The sequence below is a fragment of the Telopea speciosissima genome, chromosome 10 (assembly GCF_018873765.1).
Source record: "Telopea speciosissima isolate NSW1024214 ecotype Mountain lineage chromosome 10, Tspe_v1, whole genome shotgun sequence".
Classification (NCBI taxonomy): Eukaryota; Viridiplantae; Streptophyta; class Magnoliopsida; order Proteales; family Proteaceae; genus Telopea; species Telopea speciosissima.
In genome coordinates this window covers 51,888,495-51,916,410 of record NC_057925.1, presented here as the reverse complement: position 1 = coordinate 51,916,410, position 27,916 = coordinate 51,888,495, and the positions used below count along the sequence as shown (strand labels likewise).

General features: G+C 38.8%; 2 protein-coding genes across 3 annotated transcripts; both read left to right on the top strand.

Annotated features, from left to right (window-relative positions):
* Positions 1 to 833: 833 nt before the first annotated feature.
* Positions 834 to 8,617, top strand: LOC122644005 (U-box domain-containing protein 3-like). Of its 2 annotated transcripts, none has more exons than XM_043837594.1 (6): positions 834 to 966; positions 4,216 to 4,496; positions 5,805 to 5,921; positions 6,025 to 7,938; positions 8,137 to 8,304; positions 8,399 to 8,617. In XM_043837594.1, exons 2-5 carry the CDS (start codon positions 4,221 to 4,223, stop codon positions 8,200 to 8,202), a joined length of 2,373 nt encoding a protein of 790 aa, XP_043693529.1. In that variant the 5' UTR covers positions 834 to 966; positions 4,216 to 4,220; the 3' UTR covers positions 8,203 to 8,304; positions 8,399 to 8,617. The 2 variants fall into 2 exon arrangements, with proteins under 2 accessions (XP_043693529.1, XP_043693527.1); XM_043837592.1 differs by having other exon boundaries at positions 858 to 1,054.
* Positions 8,618 to 11,389: 2,772 nt separating this feature from the next.
* On the top strand, positions 11,390 to 23,840 carry LOC122642499 (coatomer subunit beta-1-like). The gene is made up of 3 exons (XM_043835994.1): positions 11,390 to 11,608; positions 11,841 to 13,918; positions 23,310 to 23,840. The coding sequence occupies exons 2-3, from the start codon at positions 11,870 to 11,872 to the stop codon at positions 23,838 to 23,840; spliced, it is 2,580 nt and encodes an 859-aa protein (XP_043691929.1). The 5' UTR covers positions 11,390 to 11,608; positions 11,841 to 11,869.
* Positions 23,841 to 27,916: the final 4,076 nt, after the last annotated feature.

Below are 27,916 nucleotides of genomic sequence, written 5' to 3'. Positions count from 1 at the left end.
TGCATATTAGCGCCAAAAAAATATATTTTTGTAAAAGCCCCTTGAATGTGATTCACTTTGTATCCTCCTAAAGTTATATGATTCTGATGTTTTTATTTAAAAAAAGAAATTAAAAATTAAACGATCAAAGAGAATAATTTTTTTCTAATATGGTTGGAAAAAACTTCCAAATATGAAAAGTCATATATATAGGTTTGGGTTGGTGTTCTCTATAGGGAGCATGGTCCATGCGTGTACGTAGAGGTTGCACACACATTGACATCATGGGGACGGTATTTTTGCCTTTCGTGGGGATGGGGTAGTCATTCCCCTCCAACCAATAACATTGAGAACTTTTCTTCTTTAGGTTTTTGTTTAAAAGCAAACATAAAATGCTTAGGGAAAGAGAATGCAGAACACACTGCTCTACACCCTGACCATAGGGGCGTGCAAAATGACCACCATATTTCTGGAATCCCTAAAAATAATCAAGGGTGCGATGGTCATTTCATCCGCTCCTATGTCTGGTGCAACCAGGTGGCGTTGTTTCTCCCAAATGGTTATATTCATAGTTCAATTCATGTAAGAACTATGAACCCTTTTGAAAACTATTGGAAATTTTTGCAAGAAGTGGCAACCATATTACGTATCTTGTAATCTTCTTGGTCAAAATTTCATCACTGTTTAAAGCAGCCCCCACTCTCTTAATCGGTTTGAACACTTACCATATAACGTAATTTTGATTTAATGACGTTAGTAATCTCCTATCTCCCATCATTATATTCTTAATCAATTTCACCAGTACAGCCAACAATTCTCCAATTAAGAGAAGGGCCCACAAACGTGTCTTTTTGCCCTTTTTCCTGCAGCTCTCACCCTCTCCATGTCATCATGGATCGCTGTAAGAGAAGCACTCAAAGCATGAGTGAGAGGTTTACAGTTTACTGTAAGGGTTCAAACCTTCAAGGAGAGTCAGGCATACGCAGTGTAATCACTCCCTGTTTTCCACTTAAAAGCTGCTGGTTTTGCGTTTTATCATCACACGTTTTGTTTTTATTCACAAGCTGAAATAAAGGTTTGTTTTTGTTTTGTTATTCTTTCTCTTTGTTTGCTGAAACAAAGTGTTCTTTCTGTCTGAATTTGTGATTTATGAGTGTCTTTGGATGCGTAGAGGATGTAGTCAGTTGGGTTTCCTTAGTCTGCGTGAATTCAAACGGGAAACAGAGGTTTGCTTTGTTTTGTTGTTCTTTCTCTTTGTTTGTTGAAACAAAGTGTTCTTCTGTCTGAATTTGTGATTTTTGAGTGTTTTTGGATGAGTAGAGGATGTAGTTAGTTGGGCTTCCTTAGTCTGCGTGAATTCAAACTGGAAACTTCATCTGGGTTTCTTTGTTTTTGTGTGAATTTGGGGCCTCACTGTTTTAGTTTGGTAAAAAGGGAACTCAGTATCTAGAACATGGGTGTTCATATGATTTTTCGAAATGATTGTGTGTGCAATGAAATTTTTACTATTTCATGAGATTTTCTTACTTTGTATGAGTTAGTGTAGAAATGCATTTAACATTAATTCACTTCTGTTATTGGAAAGCCTGTGCATTGGTATCTTGAGCTGTTCTCTGAACAAGGTATTTCTGGATTCTGGATGAGTGGTTTCTGAATAATTGGGTCCCCCAACCGTGTTCTATTGCTACAGCAAAAAAACCATGTAGAAAGCTTCGAATTACGCCTAAATACCTTTGCATTTGGATCATTCGTCTTGAGCTTTGATCAGTGTCTTATTATTTTGCAGCATAATTCGTGATCGTTGTCATGATTTGATATAACAGTTAGTACTCTAGATACCTCATCAATACTGGTGGAAAATGAGTGATGAGTGATAGGTTAGATTAAGATGTTGTGCTTGGTCGTCCAATGCCTAGCAAATTGTGGTTTTAGATAATATTGTAACGGTCACTATGTTATGAGCTCCCTTCTCCTCCCCTCCCCCCCCCCCCCCCCCACCCCAAGTGGCCATATAATGTTGGAGGATGTATAGATTGATTTCTTGAGGAAGCCTGGACAGAAATCTTCTAGGATGGATGTTGGCGGACCCAATATAACTTGAGGTGTTCCATATTCATCATCACTTAAATATGTTGAATCTGTCATGTACCTTTTCCTAGTTTGTTGCTATTGCTTCTCTTTCCAAGGTTTTGTTACCTCCAAATCCAAAATCAAACTAAAAGAAAACAGGGAGGGGGAGGGGAGTAAATAGAAAATGGTCTATAATATTTCAGTGAGTGGAAGTCGGGGATCAAATTCTCTACATGTCTTGTTCTGACTGTACTGAAATAATGAAATTATGATGAGAATGGCTTAAAAATGAGGAAAGCTTTAAAATAGTTGTTCTGGGTACATACAAAATAGAGAGCTCACATACCAAGATTCTTATGGTGTCTCTTATTATCAATCATGGTGGCTCTTACTTATCAATCATACTTTTACTTGGATTTTTAAGTAACTTTTGTGCAAGGGAGAACCAGATGAATTTTTTCTCTCTTTCCTATTCAATTTATTTTGAGAGAAATTAAATTGCACCTATTGCTTCATTCAATATTTGATCTACTCGTTCCTGATCCAAAATAATTCAGTATAACTGGTTAGGTTGCTAATATGAAGTTAGATATTCTCAAGGCCAAATTTGGTAGAACTTACAATTTCGGTAGAAATATGTAAGTTTCCCAATCGTTATTTAGGTCTTTGAAAATCATAATGTTGTTTGGTGTAGCAAAATAAGTTCTGGTTAAAAATTATGTGTAAACGGAGATTAATTGGATGGATTTGTTTGTATATTCTGCTTTTGATTAGTATATGCAGTAGTTAGCTGGTTTGCACTTACCTTGAGCCTTACATGTTTGTATCCATTGACGTTGGAGGGATAAAAAAATCCTTCTGGTGCCTAGAATAATGTTCAATTGATTCTTTCTAAATCAAACCAGCTATCTTAGTTTCCACAGGGTCAATTGTATTCCTAGCTAGCGCCCTCTATGCCTATGATTCTTTAAGGTTCTTAGAAACTCTCTTTCGTACCGGGTTCAGTATTTCTTTCTTTTTCTTGGTTAGCCATGCTTATACAAGTCCATAATATAGAATCATACATAAGGAGTCTTAGTCTTCCTTCTGACTTATTCTAAGACTAAGAGAAGACCTCTACCTCTTCTTAGATGATAGCAACAAGGAACAGTAAGTAGGTAAGTAGGAAGACAAGAAAGATAGAGGAAGGAAAGAAGGAAGAAACGAGTTAGATAGCCTATAAATATTAAAATAAATAGATTCAAAGACTTGAGAAGGCTTGGGACCAGCTGGCTTTGGTTTGTCTCATTAATAGAGTTATAAAGCCTCCACAATTTTCATTTTGATTCTTTCAAATTCGAGGTGGAATTGGCGAAGTGTTCCACTACAACTAGGAGGGTTATTTGCCGTTTGCTCTTCCTCTTAATGATTTTGAAGGATGGGCTGGGACCCGATGCTTTATTTTTGTTGTTTCAGCCTATGTTTTGGAGCGCACTTCAAGCTGATGGCTTGTAGCCTTTGAGTCAGGGAATGAATCCGTTTCATCTGCTTACTCCTTTATTCAAGTTATCTGGTGGGGCTCAGCTCCCAGTTTCGCAGCTTTATGTTAATCCCATTCTGTAGTTTATTTCATTGATAGATCCTACGTGTGTGAACTTCCTTTAAAGTAAGTCTGCATTGGTTGAACTAGCATGGTGATTGTTTCTTATAACAATAATACTGGTAAATGTTCCAACTCAAACAGTTTCCTATGTGGAAATAAATTCAATTAGATATTATTTACTCTTTTTTTATCAAAGTAATTTTTTATTAGGTTATATTTTGATCCATTCAAAATGCCTTTTGCAACCACAATGTGAGCAGGCCATATGCTCTAACATGGATAGAAAGAAGAAGAAGACAAACTACTGTAATAGAAAATGGGGACACGTGTAAGAGTCTGCTCCAAAACATGGAGATTATTATGGTATTGATGGGAAAATTTGTACTTTAGAATTTAAAATATAGTTCTCTCCAGCATTATGATAAGCTAGTCATCAATGTTTATTTTTATTTAAAGCATTATTTTGAATCTATTAGATAGATTTGGTAGTTTATGTTATACTTTATGCTGATGTTCATTATGAAAAAAAAAAAAAAGAAGCAGAAAAAGATGTTCTCTTATGTGCTTTGCTTATCTTAAAATAGGTCTCATGGACACAAGATCTGCACCATGCCTGGTTAATAGCATTTCTCGATTCATTCATCTGGTTGCCTTCCAGACTGTGAAATTTGTGCCTGTGCAGAAGCATTATCAATATATGGTCAGTATATTGAACGTCTTAAAGCCTGTGCTTAATGAAGTTGTTGATTCCAAAATGCCTTCAAATGAATTTCTACTTAAAGAATGCGAGGAATTGGATTTGGCTGTCAATGAGGCTAGAGAGTTCATGGAGAAGTGGAATCCAAAGATGAGCAAGATATATAGTGTGAGTGTACGAACTCTCTTTCTCATTCTTTACCCAGGTAAGAGAAAGAAAAGCTTTTCTCATTGAGGATTGATTCACCAAAGTCCTGAGTAGTGAGGTGACTATGAATTCCATACCTGGAGGTGGGGAGTGATATTCGTTACTTATTGTGAGAAGTTAATGTTAACTTCCTTTACTTCAAAAATTATTATGTTTGTAATTAAGGAGTGGCAACAGGTTGATTCATGTCCAGTTTGCATGGTGTCAGATTTTGTCATGTTGAATTTGCCTCAACTGAGCATGACCTGTTTAATCAACAGGTTAGGAAACCTGAACACAAACATGACCTGGTTCTCAACCCTTGGAGACTATAAACGGGTTGGCATGATGATGCAGTGAAATAAATAAAACCTCTTTTTGGATTGATTGAGCTAAAATTTATTTTCACAGAGGGTGGGTCTTGGTGCAACAGTAAGGTTGCTCCATTGTAACCAAATTGGGCACGGGTTCGTGTCTGGAAACAGCCTCTCTGAGAAAGCAGGGGTAAGGCTGTGTACATTATGACCCTCCCCAGACCCTGCAGTGGCAGGAGCCTCGTGCACTGGTTACGCCCTTTTTTTGAGTTAAAATTTCTTATAAAATCGAATAACTTTAGCTCTTGGCCTCAGATATGAGAAGCAAGGAAACAACATCAACGGGCCATGTCCTATGGTGTTTCACTGTTAACATGAATAATCTTTAATTTTATTTTTAATATATATCTCTAAGTTAAATGATTGGATGGGTTACAGACCCTCAATCAAAAATGCAACTCATTTCTAAATGGGCGATGCATGGTGGAGCCAAATTCGACCCTAACATGGTCATTGGCAACCAAACCTGCTAATTATCTGTCATGTCTATTTCATATTTCAATCAAGAATTTTGTTCGCTAGCTTTCATTCCAATCTATTTGGGTTGTGTTTGTGAAGTTATTCTATTATATAAAGGGATTGAAACCTTTCAATGGGTTATCATAGCCTGTAAAGATGTAGGCCTCAGGATTCCAAATGTTTAGAATCTCTTTAGGTGCTCTGTTCTCTGTTTTTTAAATGCATGTAATTATTGAGTTGAGGATTCCAATTTGATATTTTAACTAGTTGGAACACATCTGAAACCCAAAATGTAATTAAAGGGATTTCAAAATGCTTTATTCTTCCCACTTGTTTCTATTTCTTTTCATAGCATTTCAAAAATATGGGATATAACCTTAAAATAAAAAGTTATTTAGGAATTTTCTGTGTATGTTTTTTTAATTCTCTCTCTTAATTTGAGCTTTGATGCCTCCAGGTTGTGCAGAGTGAGCCATTTGCAAGAAAAATCCAGAGTTCTTCACTGGAATTTTGCCACATATTGTGTAGGTTTCATCAGTCATCTCCACCTAATTCCCATTTAACCAGTGTTCAGGTACTTCAGAAGTGGGCATGTTCTTGCTACAAATTAGTTGTATTCTCTGCTGATGGTTGGCTTTGTTAATTATACGCTGATTCTCTATGCAAATTTTCTTCAGTATTGCATTCAGGAGCTTCAAAATAATGAGCAGGAGAGCATATCGGAGGTTGTGGAAGAGGCCATAAATGATCAAAGGGATAATCTCACCCCTCGTGCTGAGATCCTACTAAAAATTGCTGATTTACTCAGTTTGACATCAAATCAAGAGTTGCTGGCAGAGAGTGTGGCTCTGGAAAAAGAGAGAGTGAAGGCTGGATGCAAGAAAAACAATTGGGAGATAGACCATGTAGATCAGATGGTGAATCTTGTTGCCCATATTCGTGATTGGATGGGTAAATTTGAGCAATTTGGGGAAATAAATGGTGTACCTGTTCCTTCATACTTCCGTTGCCCACTGTCATTGGAACTAATGTTGGACCCAGTAATTGTGGCCTCTGGACAGACGTATGAGAGGGTTTTTATCCAAAAGTGGCTCGATCAGGGGCTTTCCATTTGCCCCAAAACCCGACAAACTCTCTCACATACAAATCTCATACCAAATTACACTGTAAAGGCACTGATAGCAAATTGGTGTGAGGACAATAAAATAAGGATTTTCAGTACTTCTGATTGCAACTATATGTCAACCCCATCCTTGTCTCATAATGTATCTTCTCATGATTTTGTCCATCAGGATAGCCTCCATGGTTCTTTGCATAGCAGCAATTCCACTTCAAGGTCCTCTCTGGGAGTCGGAAATGGATCTGAGAAGCAAAGGATTGATGAGGTCTCTCCCAGGTATAGCGCAAACAATTGCAATGTATGCAGCAGCAACGTAACTTCTAAATGTGTCCAACCTTCGCCAGAACAGTTGTATATTCACAGCCGAAGTGAATCAGACTCAAGTGCCATTTCCAGCATTGAGTATATGCCTATGGCAATGATGACTGGTCTTACCGAAGAGCCAAGGGTGTTGAGTAAGCAAGTGGATGCTAGTTTTTTGTCAGAAGTCAAATCGGAGGGTCTGGCTTATTCTCCAAATAGAGATTCGGGATTTTCTCCATGGTTGTCTGGGAAACAATTTCAAAAATCCAAGACAACGATGGCAGTGGCTGAGGATGGCAACAGGAATCATCAAAGAAGCCTTTCTCTTCCATTTTCTGATGCTGAATTTGATTATTTAACCACTTCTTCCCATGTTGAGAAAGTGGTTGATGATCTAAAGAGTCAATCCAATGAAGTGCAGACTGCTGCTGCAGCAGAGCTGCGGCTTCTTACAAAGCACAATGTTGAGAACCGTATCATTATTGCGCAGTGTGGAGCTATTGAACCTTTGATTTCATTGCTCTATTCAGCAGTGAAACTGACACAAGAGCATGCTGTCACTGCCCTATTGAACTTATCAATAAATGAAGATAATAAAGCCTTGATTGCGGATGGAGGAGCTATAGAACCACTTATCCATGTTCTCGAGTCAGGAAATGCAGGGGCCAAAGAAAACTCTGCTGCAACTTTATTTAGTCTATCTGTATTGGAAGAATACAAGATGAAAATTGGTCGTTCCAATGCAGTGAAGGCATTGGTTGATCTGCTAGGCTCTGGGACACTGAGGGGGAAGAAAGATGCTGCTACTGCCTTGTTCAATTTATCGATCTTTCATCAGAACAAGGCACGCATAGTCCAGGCTGGGGCTGTTAAGTATCTTGTTGAGTTGATGAATCCTTCCACAAGTATGGTTGACAAAGCTGTTGCTCTTCTTGCAAACCTCTCTACCATTCCAGAGGGACGGTCTGCTATTACTCGCGAAGGCGGCATCCCATTACTAGTTGAGGTTGCTGAAACAGGATCACAGAGAGGAAAAGAAAATGCTGCATCCATCTTGTTGCAGCTCTGCACTGATAGCCAAAAGTTCTGTGCTCTGATTCTGCAAGAAGGAGCAGTGCCACCTCTTGTTGCATTATCTCTATCTGGGACACCAAGAGCAAAAGAGAAGGTGTATATCTGAATGTACCAATTTTATGTGAATACAAAGTTTTTGCATCTTTAAAAGCAGTATCCTTGTAGCCTATCTGAATGGTTTTTTTTGGTTTACTCTATAACTGTGTGTCATTCAGTTTCCCTGCTTTCAAGGTATCTGGAACCATGCAATTCAGATGGACAGAGAATAAACAGTTTCTTTCTATTTATGCAGGCACAACAGATTCTTAGTCACTTCAGGAACCAGCGAGAGGGGACTGTTGGAAAGGCAAGTTCATGACACGAGACGTGAATATTTTTTAGCTTTCTGTGAAATTGGCCTTCCCAAGTGCAATGGATTTCTTTGATCAACCAGAGTATCTTGGCATTCCATTGATTCCCTGTAAGATGCTTCTATTCTGCCTTCCATCAAAATTCAGTTAAGATGCTTTCTTGAAAATTCTTTAGTTTTAAGTGGTTACTGTATTCATTTGCAGCAAATGAAACTTTCTTGAGCATGCATGGATACAATATAACAGAATACAAAGTATAGTCCATCTCTCTCTCTTGGGCTTGATCAAGGAAGTAGCCAGGTTAACTGTTAACCAGGAGTCATTACTGATTTTGTGGTACATGTGTATACTCCCTTTGTTATTTGTTGTACCATAATGTTATTGAAGTTATATTCTTTTAAACATGAAAATCTCGTGTGCACCGCAGACGCAAAACACCATGCAGACATCAGTTATGCATGAGATTCTAATTGATGGCCGATGCATATGTTAGGTGATCAACTCAACGTTCATGTCATGTTTGTGTCCCTTGAGATGCCTAATTGACATGAGTTTGTCAATGGAGATCTCAAGCTCACACTTCACACAAAGGTGTGCTTTAGTTCCATTTTACATGATTGTGTAAACTAAGGGATTTTCTTATTGATACCCCTAAGGTGTCAATAGTTTTGTAATTTTATTTTTTTGCCTTTTTTTTTTTAATATATTCCCAAAAGTTATTTAATGGAGGGATAAAAAAGAGATCTTCAAAAACTTGGAAGTCATTTAATACAGTTCCTATGTGAACAATAGAAAAAAGGTCCAAGAATGTTACATTTCACTCTACGACCAAGCACATTGAGGTCTGGTATCATTGGATTAGAGATTTCCTTGAAAGTGGATTGATGAAGAGCAACAAAATTCATACTGATCGGAATCCATCAAATATAATGACAAAGTCAATGCCAAAAATAAAATAAAATAAAACTTGTGTAGAGTTTTGACAGACATATATGTCATGTGAGTCTCCAGTATGTGGGTGTCCTCCTCATGGGTTTGGAGGGGGAGTTTGTTGGTTGTTGGGCCATGTTGGGTCTAATCCATGAAAAGTTGAGTGTCAAATTGCCAATGAGTTTACTAGTAAGTAGGATTGTTATAATAGTGGTTTTCAATTGTATTAAATGCTTTTGGGAATAAGACAAAGGGCAATTAAATGAAGGTGATAAGTTCTAACTACATCATAGACGTGTTATTTAGACACTCTTAGAAGCTAATTAAATTTCTTACTATATTTGGTAATGACATATATTAGATGTAATTTTTATTTTATTTTTCAAAGGATTTGGATGCAAAGTGAAATTTAGGGCTTGTTTGTTAATGTTTTTTTTTACTAAAAAAAAAAATTCTAAGAGAAGTATTTGTATTTTTTTATGAAAAAAAAAGAAAATATATTACTAGAAGGATAATAGTGTCTGAATCACGTTTCATAACATTGAGAACTAAGTATTCTAAATCAGAAATGCGTTTAGTTATCACGCCTACTATATAGGCCACGTGATAAGTTCATAACATTCTTTTTTGTTATTCTTTGGTAAAGTTCATAATATTCAATAATTATCAATATGCCATCCTTCATCAATATTCATTTTTTCTCTTCCATATAATACCAACTTTGCTGCCCATGTGGCATCTACGTAGGATTTTCAATGTGCATCGCAAAATTACATTATGCCAATTATAATGGCCACCAATATATGATCGATTAGGAATCGGGTCGGTCTCCACCAATACCGATAGGAATCTATCTCGCAAAAAGGTATGCGAGTGGCCAAATCTATCCTGCAAAAGTATATGTGCAGGATTAGACAGAAGATATAAAATTTCAGACCAAGTTTCCCTCCATACATGGTGAATGGGATCCCATGCAGTGTGGGGCTGGAGAGGGCGGGAATGGTTCTCTGTAGGGTATTTTGTAACATACTAAAACCCTAAGAGGGGTTTGGGAACCTTTAGATGGTGGATGAACCGTTGTCCTCTATGGGTGGCAGAAAACATTGTCTTCAAACTTTCAATAAAAAACAAAGGGATGTACCGGTAGGAGAGAGAAAGAGAGAGATCAATATCGGAGAGAATCATGAAAAAAATCGTCAAAAGAAGTGAGAATCGTAAACAGGAGAGAGAGAGAATCTTGCCTTTAATGTTTTTAAGAGTGTTTTTTGGAAAACTTTGATTGATCAAATCGGTAACATGCAAAATTAGTAAGAATTAAAAAATAAAATTTTATGTAAGTATTTTTTATTATCTAAATTAAATCAAGGGTCATTATTACGGACCTTTATCCGCTGCTAACTGGAGCGCTGCTGTGTGCATCGTGTGGTGCAGCAGTGGCCATGTGCTCACAGTGGGGCTCGCTGTGCACACATGGCTACTTTTGCACTGCACGATGCGCACAGCAACGCTCCAGTTATAGCAGCGGATAAAAATTCCATTATTACATTGTTTCAAATTCCCATCTGATGATATAGAAACTGGTTACATGGAAAATACACTATCACGCAGACAATTTTCTTTCTTCCTAATAATTATAGGGGGTGTTGTTCTCTGTGCCGCAATGTAGGCTGCGCCCAGGCACATGGGGGTGGGCACAATGACCACCCTACCCCTTGCATAGGCTGCCCATGTGCCCACGTGCCTGGTACAACCTGACACTACGGCATAGAGAACATTCTCCCTAATTATAGGGCGAAGTTTGGGAAGAGAGAGAAATTCTCTCTTCAAAGTTTTATTTGATTGTGAGATTGCGTGGTTTGCCTATGATGGTCAATCCACCGGTCCACTCCTATTGCAAAGCTATGGTCTGGTTTGAATCGTCGGATCATATAATACACTCGACCAGACCGGGACTGGGCGATTTCTTTTATTTTTTTGTCAGGAGGAGGGCAGAAAAGAACTCCACCCAAAATTTATTAACGTTCATGCGTTTGCGCATCAAAAGAAAACTCAGCCGTTGGATTTTCGAGAGGCAATGAAAGAGCAGGACACAGCATCTAAAACTTGATTATTGCTTCACAATGTAAGCATCGTAACGCATGGCGCAACCCCAGCATTTTACCAATTTAGCCACCGAAATTTTCTAATATTACGCTCAAACCACTCTTCTCTTCGTTTCTTACACTTGCGACCAACGATCTCAAGCGCAGATCTAAGAGGGCAGTTCCTCCTCCTCCTCCTCCTCCTCCTCTCGCTCTGTCAATCCATCGAGTGTGTGAGATCTGTTTATCTAGCCAGTGAAATTGATCAAGAAGCTCCGCCAATTCTACAGGATTCGTTCGTGTTTCACATTCGAGGAGCTGTGAAGATCTTGATCTTTCTGAAGGATAGAGGATTGAATTTCACCTATTTCTCGGTCTTAGGTTCCCGATCTGATTCGTTAAGGTATGTCTGAAATCTCTCCTATTGTTCAGTTTTCAAAATCCGGAGCTCCCTCAATTTTGAGGTTCCTTAGTTTTTGGTTTGATTCTCCCCCTTTCCTTACTTCAGATTTGGCTATGAAATGATGGAGTTTCAGTGAATCTAGTAGAGATGCTTAGGATTTAGTGTGTCTAGGGCAAATTTTGGAATTAAAGAAGAAAAATTTTCAGATTTCTTAAGGGAAGATCAATTGCAGGTTGTAGGAAAAGAGAGGGGGGAAAAGCAATGGAGAAATCTTGTACATTGCTTATTCACTTCGACAGAGGAACTCCTGCTCTCGCTAATGAAATCAAGGAGGCTCTTGAAGGGAACGATGTTCCAGCTAAGGTCGACGCTATGAAGAAAGCAGTAATGCTTTTGCTGAATGGGGAGACTCTCCCTCAGCTATTCATCACTATTGTACGGTATGTCTTGCCTTCTGAGGATCACACGATCCAGAAACTTTTGCTTCTCTATTTGGAGATCATCGAGAAGACTGATACGAAGGGAAGAGTTCTCCCTGAGATGATTCTAATATGCCAGAACTTAAGGAATAATCTCCAGCACCCGAACGAATTCATCCGTGGTGTAACTCTCAGATTTCTCTGTCGGTTGAATGAGACCGAGATCATTGAGCCGCTGATCCCATCAGTTTTGGCCAATTTGGAGCATCGCCACCCCTTCATTAGGAGGAATGCAATCCTTGCAGTCATGTCAATCTACAAGCTTCCTCAAGGCGAACAGCTTCTCGTTGATGCCCCTGAAATGATTGAGAAGGTGCTTTCATCGGAGCAGGATCAATCAGCCAAACGAAATGCCTTCCTTATGCTCTTTACTTGTGCTCAGGATCGTGCAATTAATTATCTTCTCACCCATGTTGATAGTATCAATGAGTGGGGAGAGCTGCTTCAGATGGTTGTACTGGAGTTGATCCGCAAGGTCTGCAGAACAAATCGGGGGGAGAAAGGGAAATACATAAAGATTATTATATCTCTGTTAACTGCTCCATCCTCTGCTGTTGTTTATGAATGTGCTGGGACGCTTGTATCTCTATCATCTGCCCCCACAGCTATAAGAGCTGCTGCCAACACATACTGCCAGCTTCTGCTCTCTCAGAGTGACAACAATGTTAAACTTATTGTACTTGATCGCCTCAATGAGCTCAAATCTTCTCACAGAGAAATCATGGTTGATGTGATCATGGATGTGCTTAGGGCACTCTCTAGCCCCAACCTAGACATCCGCAGGAAAACACTCGATATCGCTCTTGAACTAATAACTCCTCGGAATATTGATGAGGTTGTTCTTACTCTGAAGAAGGAAGTTGTGAAGACTCAGAGCACTGAGATTGAGAAAAATGGGGAATACCGGCAAATGCTAGTTCAAGCCATACATACTTGTGCTATCAAATTCCCTGAGGTGGCAAGCACTGTGGTTCATCTGTTGATGGATTTCTTGGGAGACAGCAATGTTGCTTCAGCCATCGACGTGGTTGTTTTTGTGCGAGAGATAATTGAAACTAACCCAAAACTGAGGGTCTCAATAATAACAAGGCTCTTGGACACTTTCTACCAGATCCGTGCTGCCCGAGTTTGTTCGTGTGCTCTTTGGATCATCGGTGAATACTGTCTCTCACTATCTGAAGTTGAGAGTGGGATCGCAACTATTAATCAGTGTCTTGGAGATCTGCCGTTCTACACAGTTACAGAAGAAGGAGAAGCTTCAGATGCTTCTAAACGGCCTCAACAAGTAAACTCTATTACTGTCTCCTCCAAAAGACCAGCGATTCTTGCTGATGGGACCTATGCTACCCAGAGTGCTGCCTCAGAAACTGCTCTTTCCACTCCCACCCTTGTTCAGGGGACTTTGGCTTCACCTGGGAACTTGAGATCCCTGATTCTGACCGGTGACTTTTTCCTCGGGGCAGTGGTTTCTTGCACTCTAACTAAGCTGATTCTGAGATTGGAAGAGGTCCAGCCATCAAAAGTTGAAGTGAACAAAGCTAGCACTCAGGCCTTGCTGATTATGGTTTCTCTGCTGCAATTGGGGCAGTCTTCAGTTCTTTCTCACCCTATTGATAATGATTCATATGACAGAATTGTTCTTTGCATAAGATTGCTTTCCAATACAGGTGACGAGATTAGGAAGATATGGCTGCAATCATGCCGTCAGAGTTTTGTTAAAATGCTTGCAGATAAGCAGTTCCGGGAAACAGAGGAGATAAAAGCAAAGGCTCAGGTCTCCCATGCACAACCAGATGACCTCATTGATTTCTACCATTTGAAGAGTCGGAAGGTAAGGCATCATACTGCTTTTGGTACTTTTACTTGTTTGATTCTCCAGATCCTAATGAGATGCATTATTTTATGACTTATAGGGTACTATTTTGTATTTACAGCTAGATCTAATTACCTGGTTAAGTTTGTCTTATTTGACAGGCAGTTGACAATTTTATATCGTTACAATTTCTTAGATTTTTATTGCTTGCTCCTTCGGTTGGTAACCTCTTTAAGTGATGGCATATTTCCAAAATTATATATTTTATGTGAGACAAAAATGACCATTACTCTACTAGCTCTTCTACTGCTGTTTTGTCTGTTTATACAGTTGAAGTTTCTTGTTCCTCTATGTACGAGGATGGTTTTATGCTGCATCAACTATCTCCATTATCTTTTAAGTCTGGCATTGTTGACTGACTTTGAAATATGACATGTGTGTTGCTTTTTTGGGGTACCACAATTCAAATTGTTCCATGTTCCATATGTTGAGACATTACTTTTCCTTATTATTCTCCTATATAAGTGTCTTAATGCTTATTTTGGTTCTATGGAAATTGTAAAAGATTATTGTATTCTTTCACCGGGATTTTTTTAGGTAGCCACAAATCACTTGTTTTTGTTTGTACCAATGATTATATGCAGGGAAGAATGGCCTTCTCTTTTCCCTTTTTTCTTGTTAAGTAGGAGATGATTGCCTAGCGTTTTCCTTAGCAAGCTTATAACATCATCTAAGCTGCCTGTGAAAAGTGTGTTCTTATGACTAGAAGTAGTTGGTACTGGTGGCCTGTTATTCAAACTCCTCTATTCTTCCCTATCCTTGATGTAAAAAACTTCTGATTTGAGCCTTCTGGACATGAAAAAACCAGACCAGGACTTATTTTTGGTTTTGTTAACTTAGCCCTTCTTTTAGGAGCTTTCATTTTGTCAATTACTATTTCAAAATAACTTATGTTTCTTTTCTCCCTTACACATATTGCAAGAAGAAAGCACCATAAAACACAAAAATGCCCCTGATATACAAAGAATTTTACATTAATTGTCTAGCAATGCAAACCAATTGGATCCAAAAGAGAAACTAGAGATTTTGAACTCTTTAGTTGTGAGAGCCAACTAATTAAGCCCTAGAAAATGATCTTGATTAAACTTTCTGTGGATTTCTTTTATAGAGTTATAGACCCCATATAATGATATAGGGAGGGAGATTCCATAAAATAGACACATTAAATTTTGAAAGCATGAATAGTTTGGAAGTGAAAGTATAAAATATGGAAAAAAAGGGTGTAAACTTTAATGTGAATAGCATTATTCCAAGCTTTTTAGGATTCCTTTTCCACCAGTTTCAATTTTCTTGAAGTTTGTGACAACAAAATAAAAGAAACCAGCAAGAAGAAGAGCTGGAGAAGGAGACTATCGGCTAGGAGAAAAAGAGTGTGTGCTCTCTTATCGATAGCCACGTTATTTATAATAACTTAAGACCTGCTGAGATTACAATTACACCCTTGGTTTATGTATATCTTCACATAAACCTAAAACAATATTGCACTCCTCACAACGATACTGAACGGACTCGGGCTTTGTGAAGATAGAAGTGGGGGGAGTGAGCTTAACAAGTCCAGTGAGGGAAACCAGGTCATACCAGAAAACAAAACATGCATACAAGTGGAAGCCAAAATACAGGTATGCTCATGAAATTCATAATTCATGGACATGCTTTCTTTTATTACTATGTAAACATGGATCATAAACATGCCTTTTCATTCTTTCATAAATCATCGTGCATAGTTAATGAAATTTGTGGTAAAAACATTATTTAACTTTTAAACCCTAAGGCAAGTCATATGTCATATGAGCTAACCGGTGCATCATAAAAGTGGTGATACACCATTGATCAACACGGTTGCCTGTCCCTAGTCCTTTGACGGGGTTGGCTGGCACCTCCTGTCCTTTCCGAGTCCTTTGATGGAAACCCCAAGTCCTTTGATGGGAACCCTAAGTCCTTTGATGGGAACCCTAAGTCCTTTGATGAGATGGATATGATCTCATTTAGTACCTAAACCCCTACTAGAAAGGGTGGTAGTCATATAGGATCTCTACCGTTCTTTTTGTTTCATTCTCTTTCTTTGCTTCTCCTTCCAGTCCATTCCGTCCTTTCCAAGTCCTTTGATGGGGAACCCCGAGTCCTTTGATAGGATGGACATTCATGGGCCTTCAATTTTCTTTCATTCCTTATCATTCAATAATAGACTTATCATTCCTTCATAGCCATTTAATCATTTTAAACATTCTATAAGTTGATTAAGTTCACGCATTTCATTCTTAAAAACATCATGACGTGATACTAACAATCTCATAAACGTATACATGCTAGATCATGTAGTGCCATAAAAACTTTGGTGATATGACAAAGTTCCACTCACCTCAATGTCTGGAGGAAAACTGGGAAGAACCCCTGCTAGTGTCTCTTACTTTCTGATTGTGACACCTCATAGGCATTCCTTTTATTTTAGGCTTTCATTCCAATTTTGGATTAAACCTACTAGTAAACTTGGTCTGAAATCCACTCTTAACTTTCAATATTCATATTGTATATACTTATATAATTTCTACTTTACTTGTTTTAAAGCTTACTAAAAGTTTTCTTATTATTGATTTTATACTGATAATATTATTTTAATCCTTCTTGGCACATTAAGCCTACATCAATCATATTTATTAGGTCCATTTAATATTTTGTTCAAGTCCGTTAATCAATTTACTCTTCCTTATTTATTTTGTTAATTCACTTAAACCTAGGTTCCATCATTATGATTATGTTTACCCATTAAGTTCTCCCAAGCTTTGGCTCTTACAACCTATACTTAATTTCAGCCCATATAATGGGTCTAATCTAAGAACCTACACTCTTATAACTTTAAGTGATTAATATCTACATTTATATGTAGATATATGTATACTTAAGTTCTTAATATAATTAACATTTATTAGGTCTTATTAGTTCACATACATATAGCCTTAAATCATTATTACCATGATATGTATGTGTGTGTATATATATATATACACACACACACACACACATCGGCCAAGAAATCAGTAGCTTTCCATGTTATGTTCTTACATCCCCAAAACAGCTCCATGTTATTCATCAAATCTAGTCTAAATTAGCTGTATTGTAAGCATGAACTTGCATGTTATATAGTAGCATGTTGTGCATAATATATATCCCAAAACAGTATCAATTATCCTAATTATCCCCAACTCAAATTATTTTAATGTATAAGCCCATACAATATAAAAAATTTTACCCTTTGGAAACATCTATCTTCTTCCATCTCTAATTCATCTTCTTCATCTCTTCTTCAAAATAGTGGCCTAAGAGGCCACCACAGCAGCCCCTTAGGGCCACACAAGCACCACACAAGAGGGGGGATGCGAAGGCAAGGTGGCTAGGCTCCACTGTTGGGCCGGCCAACCCCTTGCACCCTCACCTCTCATCTAACTTCCGCTTCTACTCCTACTTTTTTATTCCATTATTTCTTTCTTCCTTTATTTGTCCATTTTCTTCTTTTTCCTTGTTTACTGTTATACTACCATTAAAACAGAAAAATAAATTTCCAGATTGACCTACCTTCCTAGAGCCTTTACTCCCTCCTCAAGCTTAGCCTCCCTTGATCTTTGATGTTTCCTCCTTAAACACTGATTTTAGCAACTCATATCACTCCTCCCATTTCTTAAATTCCTCACAAATTTCCAAATAACCCACAATAAAATATGAGATTTTACCTCTCTTTGATACTCCACTGCTCCTTCAAGCTTTGAACCCTCTTGCTCTTCAATTCTAGCCTTCAATCCCTCACAAACCCCACTGTTTTCCTCCTCTCTTTTCTCTTTATCTTCTACAACTCTCACCCTTTCAAGGCAACAAGACATGAGGGAGAAATCCTTCTACGTATACACAATCCCTATTTTATAAATCCCAAATCAAACCCATGACTTGCCCAACTAGCCAACTATCCCCACTTATCTCCCCATTTATGCTGCCTCACCTTTTTATCCTCTTCTTTTTTTATTTTAATTTTGTGGCACAAGCCCCTTACATGCACATGGGGGTGTTCCTCCCTTTACTTTCTAATTCCCTTTCTTTTCTCCAAGGTAGCACACGCACATGCACATCCCTCCTATCTCTCTGTCTTTCTCTTTTTTTTATTCTATCTTCTTACTAGCCTAATATATATATATATATATATATATATATATATAGCTGCCCACCACCAACGCCTTGGGGAGGAGACTGATGAGGCACAACTCCTATTCGAGCATCTGTATGAAGAAAGACAAAATAGTTATTTATATATACAAAGAAATACAGAGAAGGGTGATGCAGACCCTAGCCTCCTCGAATTGAAGAAACCACCCTAAGCCTAGGGTTTTAGTAGGAGCTTTAATTTAGTTATTTTAGGTCTATACATATACTCAGTTTTTATTTTGTGTTTTTAATTGAATCGGTCTAAATTGGTTGCATCCAATTGGTTCAATTGGTCTAATTTAAGTGAAGTGCTCCTATTGGCTAGTAGGGAATCTTCTATTATTAAAGTTGTTTTTAGTTGTCTTAAGTCATTAGGGTAGATTAGTCTTTTCCTTTTAAGTTTGAATTGTTTTAATCTAACTACTCCCATCCACGATTGAGGAAGGAAAGTTAGAGTTGTATTATGTTTTGGCCTATGGCCTTATTATTAATAAGAAATCGTGGGAAGGCTCCCCCACCAATTCATGTTTAAAAAAATCGAGCTTTTTGCTGTTGGCCTTTGCTGCTGCTGCTTCTCTCTTCAGAGACTGTCTTGTGAGTCATATCAAGACCCCTTGGGAGTCATATCAAGGGTGAGGGCTGGTGGATTCCGGCGACTCCTTGCATCTTGTAGATTGGGAGGTCCTTCTTCTTCAACCAAGTTTCTCCAATCTACTGTTGTTGCAGATCTGCAAATCCAGTAAGTGTTTACAGTTCCTGCAAGTTTCCTTCTTCTTCTTCTCCATCCAACCTAACCCCGATCGATCCCCCTTAAACCTTAATTATTTTAAACCCTAGTTATCCTGTCCAGCCCCTTCCCACCATCAGATGTGTTCCAATTTTACACCATAGTTCCAACAGGCCATCTCCTTCACTGGATCCCTATTCTGCCCCCATTCCAACAGTTAAACCCTAATCCCCCTCTTCCCCATTAAAACCTAAAACCTCTAAAATCTGTCCAGATCTAACCTACCATCCAAACCGCACCAAACTTCAACCGAACCACCCTCTCCATACCAGTGACACTCGATCAGAACCCCTTGACCTAATTCCCCCCTAAAAACCCTAAATCTCATCATCCCCTACATTCCCAAAACCCGAAACCCTAAACCTAAAATTTCTGAAATTTAAAAACTTATTCAAATCTAACTAAACCTAATTCATTAAGACCTTTAAAACCTGCCTAGTTGAATCCTATAAACTATAGTCCCGTTACCTTACCCTAACCTTAGAATTTTGACCTAAAACTACACTTCTGTCTTATTGTAACTGCTGAACCAGCAGCCCTCTTAGTTCCTTGGTATTGGTCCTGATTTAATTGGCTTCTAGTAGGGCTTTACCCTATCTAGAACTACATTAAAGAGTCATCTAAACAAATCTGCTTTTCCGTACTTCTTTGTAGTAGTCCTTGATTTCTTCATTTGGGGCACAGTGCCAGGTAGCCATTGGAAACAAAAGGAAAACTAAGCTCTTGTGGCTGAATCCGTATTCTACCCTTCGAACTGCAAGCATTTCTTCATCTTCAATGGCAAGTGAATGCCCTTCGCGTTATTCTTCCTAACTTTCCCTTCCTGACTGACTTTCTTAACCTTGCCCGATCCAACAGTCCTTCCACACTGCCGATTCAAATAGGGCAACTCAGAATCACCAACCAACTCGGAAACTCAATGGTAGAATTACTTCTGACTTGGACCAAATAATGGCCCTCCAATAGAGATAAAAGACGATAGGCGAGAAATCAGATAGGAAGAGACACCTTTTCAATAAAGAGGAATCAGTATCTAATGAATTCAGCGATTGCAGCATAATTGATAAAAAAGAAGGGGATGGCACCACAATAAGATCCTAGCCTCAAAACAAAGGGGGGTGGCATTGGGAAAAAAGAAGAAGAAAGGGAATTAGAAAGTAAGGGGGGGGGGACACCCCCATGTGCGTGTAAGGGGGCTTGGGCCACAACAAAAAAAAAAGAAAGAGGAGGATAAAAAAGTTTAGGCAGCATAAATAGGGAGATAGTTGGGCTAGGCATGGGTTTGATTTGGGATTTATAAAATAGGGAGGGTGTATCCGTGGAAGGCTTTCTCCCTTATGTCTTGTTGCCTTGAAAGGGTGAGAGTTGTAGAAGAGAAAGATAGAAAAGAGAGGTGGGAAAACAGTGGAGTTTGTGAGGGATTGAAGGCTGGAATTGAAGAGCAAGAGAGTTCAAAGCTTGAAGGGAGGAGTGGAATATCAAAGAGAAGTGAAATCTCATATTTTATTGTGGGTTCTCTTTGGAAATTTGTAAGGAATTTAAGAAATGGGGGTTAATGTAAGACTAGAACCTGAATAGGTCTAATCCCAGGCAGGATCAAATAGAAAATCTCCAAGGAACAAGAAAGAGAGCAATGGGAACTAAAATCATATGAGGGAACCAAGAGAACAATGGGAACTAAAAATAAGGGAAGCAATAGAACAATGGGAACTAAAAATAAGGGAAACAAGAGAACAATGGAAACTCAAATGAGGGAACAATTTCTTTGGTTGAAGTAACAAATAAAAAAAAAACCACAAATTTGTAACTTGTTGAAGCAACAATGAACTTGATGTGATAATCTTCAAGAAATCGATGTGACAATCAATTGAAAGAAATCCCAGCAGCTTTGAGTTGAACTTAATTTGAACAAAATTAGGGTTTGGATTCAATAACCGATGGAAGGGGATGGGGGAAGGGAATGGCTATCTAATCCTTGGCATCTCACCCAACCTATCTCAGGATTTTCACAAAGGCTAAAGCCAATATTTCATTAATCAAATTCGTGTACAATGTGGCTTTCGTTACAAACTTATATAGAAGACTCAAAAATAGACTTAGACACTAAAAAGGAAAGGCCTAACCCTATCATTAACTAAACTAATGAAGCAAACCCCGTTTTCCTACTTTCTACCCCTATTTTAGGCTCATTAAATTGGTCAATAACAAAATAAACCCATGGGATCAAAGTCCCAATACATATATGTCTCAACCCAAAGCTTATTTCCACTAAAATAAGCCCTAAGTGACTTGTCTACATCAGGGGCACTGATATGAATTGCTGAAATCAATGTTCAAGGAGGAAACATCAAAGATCAAGGGAGGCTCATGCTTAATGAAAATTACCTCTATTTCTCCTATTTCGGGTTGGGTTATTCGTCTCCTGAACCTGTTTGTTAAACTTTGTTCCCTCTTCCTCACATGTCCGTACCACTACATGAAAGGAATTCAATACAAGCTGAATCTCCGCGTAATACAAAAAATTTACAGGGTTTTAAGGTGAAAATTTGTCAATCTTCTCCCTATTGTTTTCGTTTCTTTCCATTTTCTTGAAGTTGTGATTATCTATCGTGCCAAATTGTAAAGGGCGAAAAGCAGATTGATCAGATCCTTTAGAAATGTGGGAGAGGCCCACACAGAGAAAAATATTACATTATATGAAATAAAGTTTATTTATACATGTGTTTTTAAATGAATGCAATTGAAAGATTCATATGAAATTTAAGGGCTGGAACTCTGGTCTTTCCATATGAAAAGGTTGGCCCATCACCAGTTAACTATCGAGTGACATTTAGATTACATTTGGTATAGTCACTAATTAAAACGGCAATTATGCTATATAACGTCACTTGGCCCCTGTGCAAGTGCAGGGACCGCCAATGTGAGTGCATGCCCAGGCACCAACATGGGGTACAGGGTGGTCATTTTCGCCAACACTGTCTCTGGGAGTAGGGGCGCCCGACCAACTGACCAAGCAGCTTTCTTTTTCCCTTTATCTAATTATGTTTTTGAGCCTTGCACCTTGGTCTACCTCACCTTATCAGGCCCAACTTCCTCAGCTGCACCTCTAGACTGAAAATATTTGCTCAAGAAAAATGGAGAGGTTCTTAAATTCAGTCTTAAGTATCAATCTTGAGTAGCGGTGTCAACCAGTTGGAGTTGGGATTGGGATTGATACCAGTATACCCGGACCAAATTCTATTGCCAACTTTAGTCTTGACACCAGTTTCAGGAATGACCAAATAGGATCTGGATTATCGAGTAGCTTTTTAATCTGGTACTACATTGCATGTTCCAAAACATTAACTTGTGAAAAAACCAACCTCAAGGATTGCCCAAGAATATCCAAATGATTGCCACAAATTTGGGTGGTTTCTCTTTCTGTATAGTATCAATAACATTTAAGTATGCATTCCATGAAAATGTTCTCTGTCGAGGAGCTTTCTTTTCCTTAGAGATTTGGATAGTTGCTCGTTCTGGATATAATCAATAACGTCAAAGTATGCATTTACTCATCCACAAAGTCATTCTATGTTTAATTTTCTTTTCCTCTGACTATGGAATTTGGGACTGTAGCTGAAGCTTTTCAGATTTATCTAATGGGCAGTGATTACATCACTCCTGGGTAGTGAGCTAGCCCACCTGATCATGTCACATGGCGGGAAAAGGTATTCGGGGCTATTTTTGTAGATACATGGGTGGATTATTGTAATTACTGAAATACCTCTAGATACATTTTCTGCTCGCCTGTTCGTGAAATTAATTAGATGACTGACCTGCAAGGGAGGCAATCATTTTCCTTATCTAATTAGGATAAATGCAGGCTTTGCAATATAATTTTTTGCTATGCACTAGTGGAACAATGTGTTTGTGGACTGAAGGATGTTAAAGTGTGAACCCCCTTTTTTTTGTGTTATTGAATATATTGACTTGTCTACAAATTTAGACTACTTGTTGTGGCACATATTTAGAAGAATTGTGATGTTCTGATGTTTTTCTTATCCTTTGTTGTTTATGAGGATGAAGCAGAAATCTGGAATTTTGTCTATATGATTTTGGTGGTTTGGTTTTTGAAATTTGCATTTCATATTGCAGTTGTCTTTTTCTCTTTTGACAATGTAGAATGATTACTGTTACCATGTTGGAAATTGAATTTGGTTGAAGTCTATGCCACTCTTTTTTTTCTTTCATGTCTTTAGAATCCAATAGAAGTCTTGTTTTACTTACTTTCTGTGATTTGTGAATTTTTTTTATGTCTTTGATCCAGAAGTTTAAATTGGTTGCATTGTTCCACTACAATAGATGTAATTTTGCTGACCTTGTGCACCTTTTTAGGGTATGAGCCAACTTGAATTGGAAGATGAAGTTCAAGATGATTTAAAACGTGCAACTGGAGAGTTCACCAAAGACGCAGATGATGCTAATAAACTCAATCGCATTCTTCAACTCACAGGATTTAGTGATCCAGTGTATGCTGAAGCATATGTTACTGTTCACCACTATGACATTGTTCTTGATGTCACTGTCATTAATAGAACTAAGGAGACCCTTCAGAATTTGTGCTTGGAGTTGGCTACCATGGGTGACCTCAAACTTGTGGAGCGTCCACAGAACTATACACTAGCTCCAGAGTCAAGCAAACAGATTAGGGCCAACATTAAGGTCTCTTCAACTGAAACGGGAGTAATATTTGGAAACATCGTGTATGAGACTTCAAATGTGCTTGAGAGAACAGTTGTTGTTCTCAATGACATCCATATTGACATCATGGATTATATCTCTCCCGGAACCTGTGCTGATGTGGCGTTCAGGACTATGTGGGCTGAGTTTGAGTGGGAAAACAAGGTACCTCTTAACACCTCCTAAACAAATCTCTTTAGCATGATGTGCCTTTATCTCGAGATAGATCTTAAATATTGCTTTATAAGTGAACTTGTGTGCAAGAAATTTCTAGACAAGGCTCAGATGAGATCCCAATAGAAGTGTGGAAGAGCTTAGAAATTTGTGGTTTATCTTAACTAATCAAGCTATTTAATAAGATTATGAGCACAAGGAAAATGCCAGATGAATAGAGGAGAAGCATCGTGGTTCCCAAAAATAAAGGTGATATTCAGAGCTGCAATACTTATAGAGGCATAAAACTAATTAGTCATACTATGAAATTATCGGAGAGGATTATTGAAACCCACTTGAGACAAGAAACTACTATTACAAATAACCAATTTGGTTTTATGCCAGGAAGATTCACAACGAAGCTATTTACCTAATTAAGAGAGTTATGGAAAGATTTAGAGATTGTAAGAAGGATCTCCATATGGTCTTTATTGACATAGAAAAAGCTTATGACAGAGTCCGTAGAGAGTTAATATAGCAAGTACTAGACAAGGTACTAAAACTCGGGTCTCGGTACCAACTCGACTCTTGGAAAAACCGAGACGAGTCGAGATCTCGCCGAGTTGGTGCATTTTTTTTTTTTCAACTCGAAGCCTCAACTTTGGGTCAACCCGAGATCTCAGGGAGATCTCGCCGAGATATGTCGAGTTTTGTCCAATTAGGTAAGGTATTTAAGTGGTAGGTGGGTTAAAATAATGGGTTGAAACCGAGATCCGAGATCTCGCCAAGATATTGCACTTTTGAGACTCGTAGGCAGTCTCGTCTCGGCTTTTTCAAAAACCGAGAAACTCGGTGAGATCTCGCGAGTTCTCGAACTATGGTACTAGAGAAGAGAAGTGTTTCAAGTAAATATGTGCAAATAATTAAAGATATTTATGATGGTGCGGTGACAAGTGTAAGAACTGTGGGGGGCGAAGGCAGTGAATTCCAATTACAATTGGTTTACATCAATGATCAACTTTAAGCCCTTATTTGTTTGCGCTTATCATGGATGATTTAACTAGAAACATTCAAGATGAGGTTCCTTGGTGTATGTTTTTTGCTGATGATATTGTTTTGGTGGATGAGACAAAATCAGGGATTAACGCCAAATTAGAGTTATGGAGATCAACCTTGGAATAGAAAGATTTTAAGATAATTAGAACGAAGACGGAGTATATGGTTTGTAACTTGGGTAACACTAGGACGGATAATGAAATGGTGAAAATTAATGAGAAAGAGAATCCGCAAAGAGATTATTTTAGGTATCTTGGCTCAATCATAAATAAAGAAAGTGATATAGAGGATGATGTTTCACAAAGAATTAAAATAGGATGGATGAAGTGGAGAGGTGTGTCCGGAGTGTTGTGTGATTGGCGTATTCCTTTAAAACCGAAAGAAAAATTTTATAGGACAGTCATACGACCGGCTATGCTGTATGGTGTGGAATGTTGGGCAGTTAAGAAGCATCATATAGAATTATAGATAAGCTCAATGTAACATAGATGAGGATGTTGAGATGGATGAGTGGCAAAACTAGGAAGGATAAAGCAATGAATGATCATTTGAGGTGGCATTGCCATGTTCAACGGAGGCCTGTGGATGCTTCAGTACAGAGGAGTGATTTGATTCAGATTGAAGGAACTAAAAGAGTTAAGGGCAGACCTAAAATGAGCATAGGAGAAGCGGTGAGAAAAGACATTCATAGCTCAGGCCTTGTATCAAGTATGACCTCGAATTGAGCTGATTGGAAGGCAAGGATCCATGTAGCCGACCCATTTATTTGGGATAAGGCTGAGTTGTTGTTTTTGTTTTGTTGTGCAAGAAATTTATACAGGACTCTTGGGAATAATGCCATTTTAAAATTATACATGATTTAAGCTTTTGAACGTCTTGACTGGGATCATCTACAATTTTCCTTAGATCCATCTGAGTCTATATGGTTTTGCTATGGTTAATGGGTGGCTTTGTGATAGCTTCTGTGTTCCAGAGTACTACAATAGAATTGTCTTCTCTTTTGTTCCTTATGTATTTTAGCAGAAGCTGTCTACTTGTTCCTTATGTATTTTAGCAGAAGAGGTCCTAAGTAGACTGTTACAAAAATTGATGTATGATAACCGAACCTTTGCTTTTTGGGTCCCGTGTAATTGTTTGATCTTTCATATTTTATATCAAACAATAAGATTGCTTCCTCCAATGGTAGAAAATCAGCTATCTGAAGTGTGATGAATATTTTTGCTTCTTATGAGAAGGGCTCTAGGCAGAAGTTTAACCATAAGATAAGTAATTTTTACATTTCTAATAAAACTTCAAATCACAGGGTCATTGTGGTGAATTCTGACAGGTTGTATGTAGGAAAAATTGCCATTCACTTACTTAGGGGCCCCAATTTTTAAAGGTAGAGCAAGGACTGAATATTTTGATGGGGCAGTGGAAAGCAAAGTCTTAATCCAGTAGGTGGTTACGGTGTTAACTAAGCGTGTATTATCCAGTATCTCATTTGTGTGCTATCTGCGACCCTTGTTAACAGGTGTTATTTGGTGAGATGCTTAAACTTTCACTTTAAAGGCTAGTTTTTCCATGCATTTTTTTTCTGGCAATTATTATTTGGGAGGTTAGGAAAGAGAAGAACGCTACACACTTTGAGAACCCTCCCTTGCAGGCTTATAAACTTAAGCATCAACTTTTTGGCCTCTTTTATGATTTTTTTAATCTTGGAGCATCTCTATAGATGGACAAGTGATGCAGATTCATCACCGAAATAGGCTTGTTTTATTAGGAATAAGTCTAGGGTTGGGTTCTGTTGCATCAAGAAATCGTTGGGCGGTCCTACGAGTGCCGTCACCTGCAAGAGGACCAAGGGGTCACCAGAGAGAACCGGTGTGGTTCCGGCCTAGGACTCTCCGATGCCAAAGTTAGATCTCCTGAGCAAACAGATGAATGTAGAATTCAATATGAGTTTAGATGATGTCCCCCTGAGGGTGGTGTACCTTTCCTTTTATAGTGGAGTATGATGATATGGAGAGTCCCAGTTTGATGGCGAGTGCGCCGTTGAGTGGATAGAGGCCCTGGGTAGCGGGGCTCTATCCTAATTGGCCATCTCCCCGTGGGAGGGAGTGTCCTAATGGTATCAAGATCCTTCGCGGATAGATACTCACGTGTGGTGGTGATGACGTCATTGGTGCTTGAATCTGTCTGGGTGACGTGACTTCTATGCGGTGGCCCAGAGTTCTAGTGGTGGCATAAGTCTGTAGTGACACGATTGGGTCATAGACGAGCGGCCTCGGTGTCCGTGTGCATCACGTCTGCGTCCACGATGCCGCGCCTGGGTGTGAGACCACGCCTGGGTGAGAGGCCGCGCCTGGGTGCAGGCCACGCCTGGGTGAGGCTGCGCCTGGGTGCTGGCCGCGCCCGGGTGGGACCCTCGGTTGGTTCTCCTTGGTTCTGGAGCGGGTCGCTTTGTGACACGTGGCAGCCGCTGACTGGTTCGGTGAATCTTGGATGTATCATTTGCCCCCTACTCTCTTGAGATAGGATGTCCAAGAGAGTAGGTGCCTTTATATAGTGAGGGGTCCGCCACGAATGAACTTTCTTTGTGGGACTTGCCTGTAAATCTGTTAGGGAGGTAAGAGAGGTTGGAGGTTCAAACCTTTCCTCCTACACTTTTCCTTCTTCTTTTTTGCTTTGTTTTTTGTAGATATATGTCCCTCTTCTTCACTTTCTCTTTTTTCACTTCTCATTTTTCCTCATCATTTCTCTTTCTTACTTTTTGTCTCCCACTTTTTGCTCTTTTTGAATTTCTCCTTTGCATTACACTTTTGTTTTTTGCCCTCTTTTTGGTGCCCACCATGTGCTTGCCCTTGGGTCACCTAGACTAGCGTCAACTTTTTGGTTTTCCTTCCTTTGGTTTTGGGTCCCTGTGCATGCCTTGTGCTCACTTAGTGCCTTGCTTACTTGGAGGGCTTGAGTGCCTTGCATTTGGTGGTCTCTGTCACTTGATCGTGCCCGTGGTGTGGTCGCGTCGTCGTGTATCTGCTCACCCGTGCGATCGCCCCTAAGTTCAAACCCCT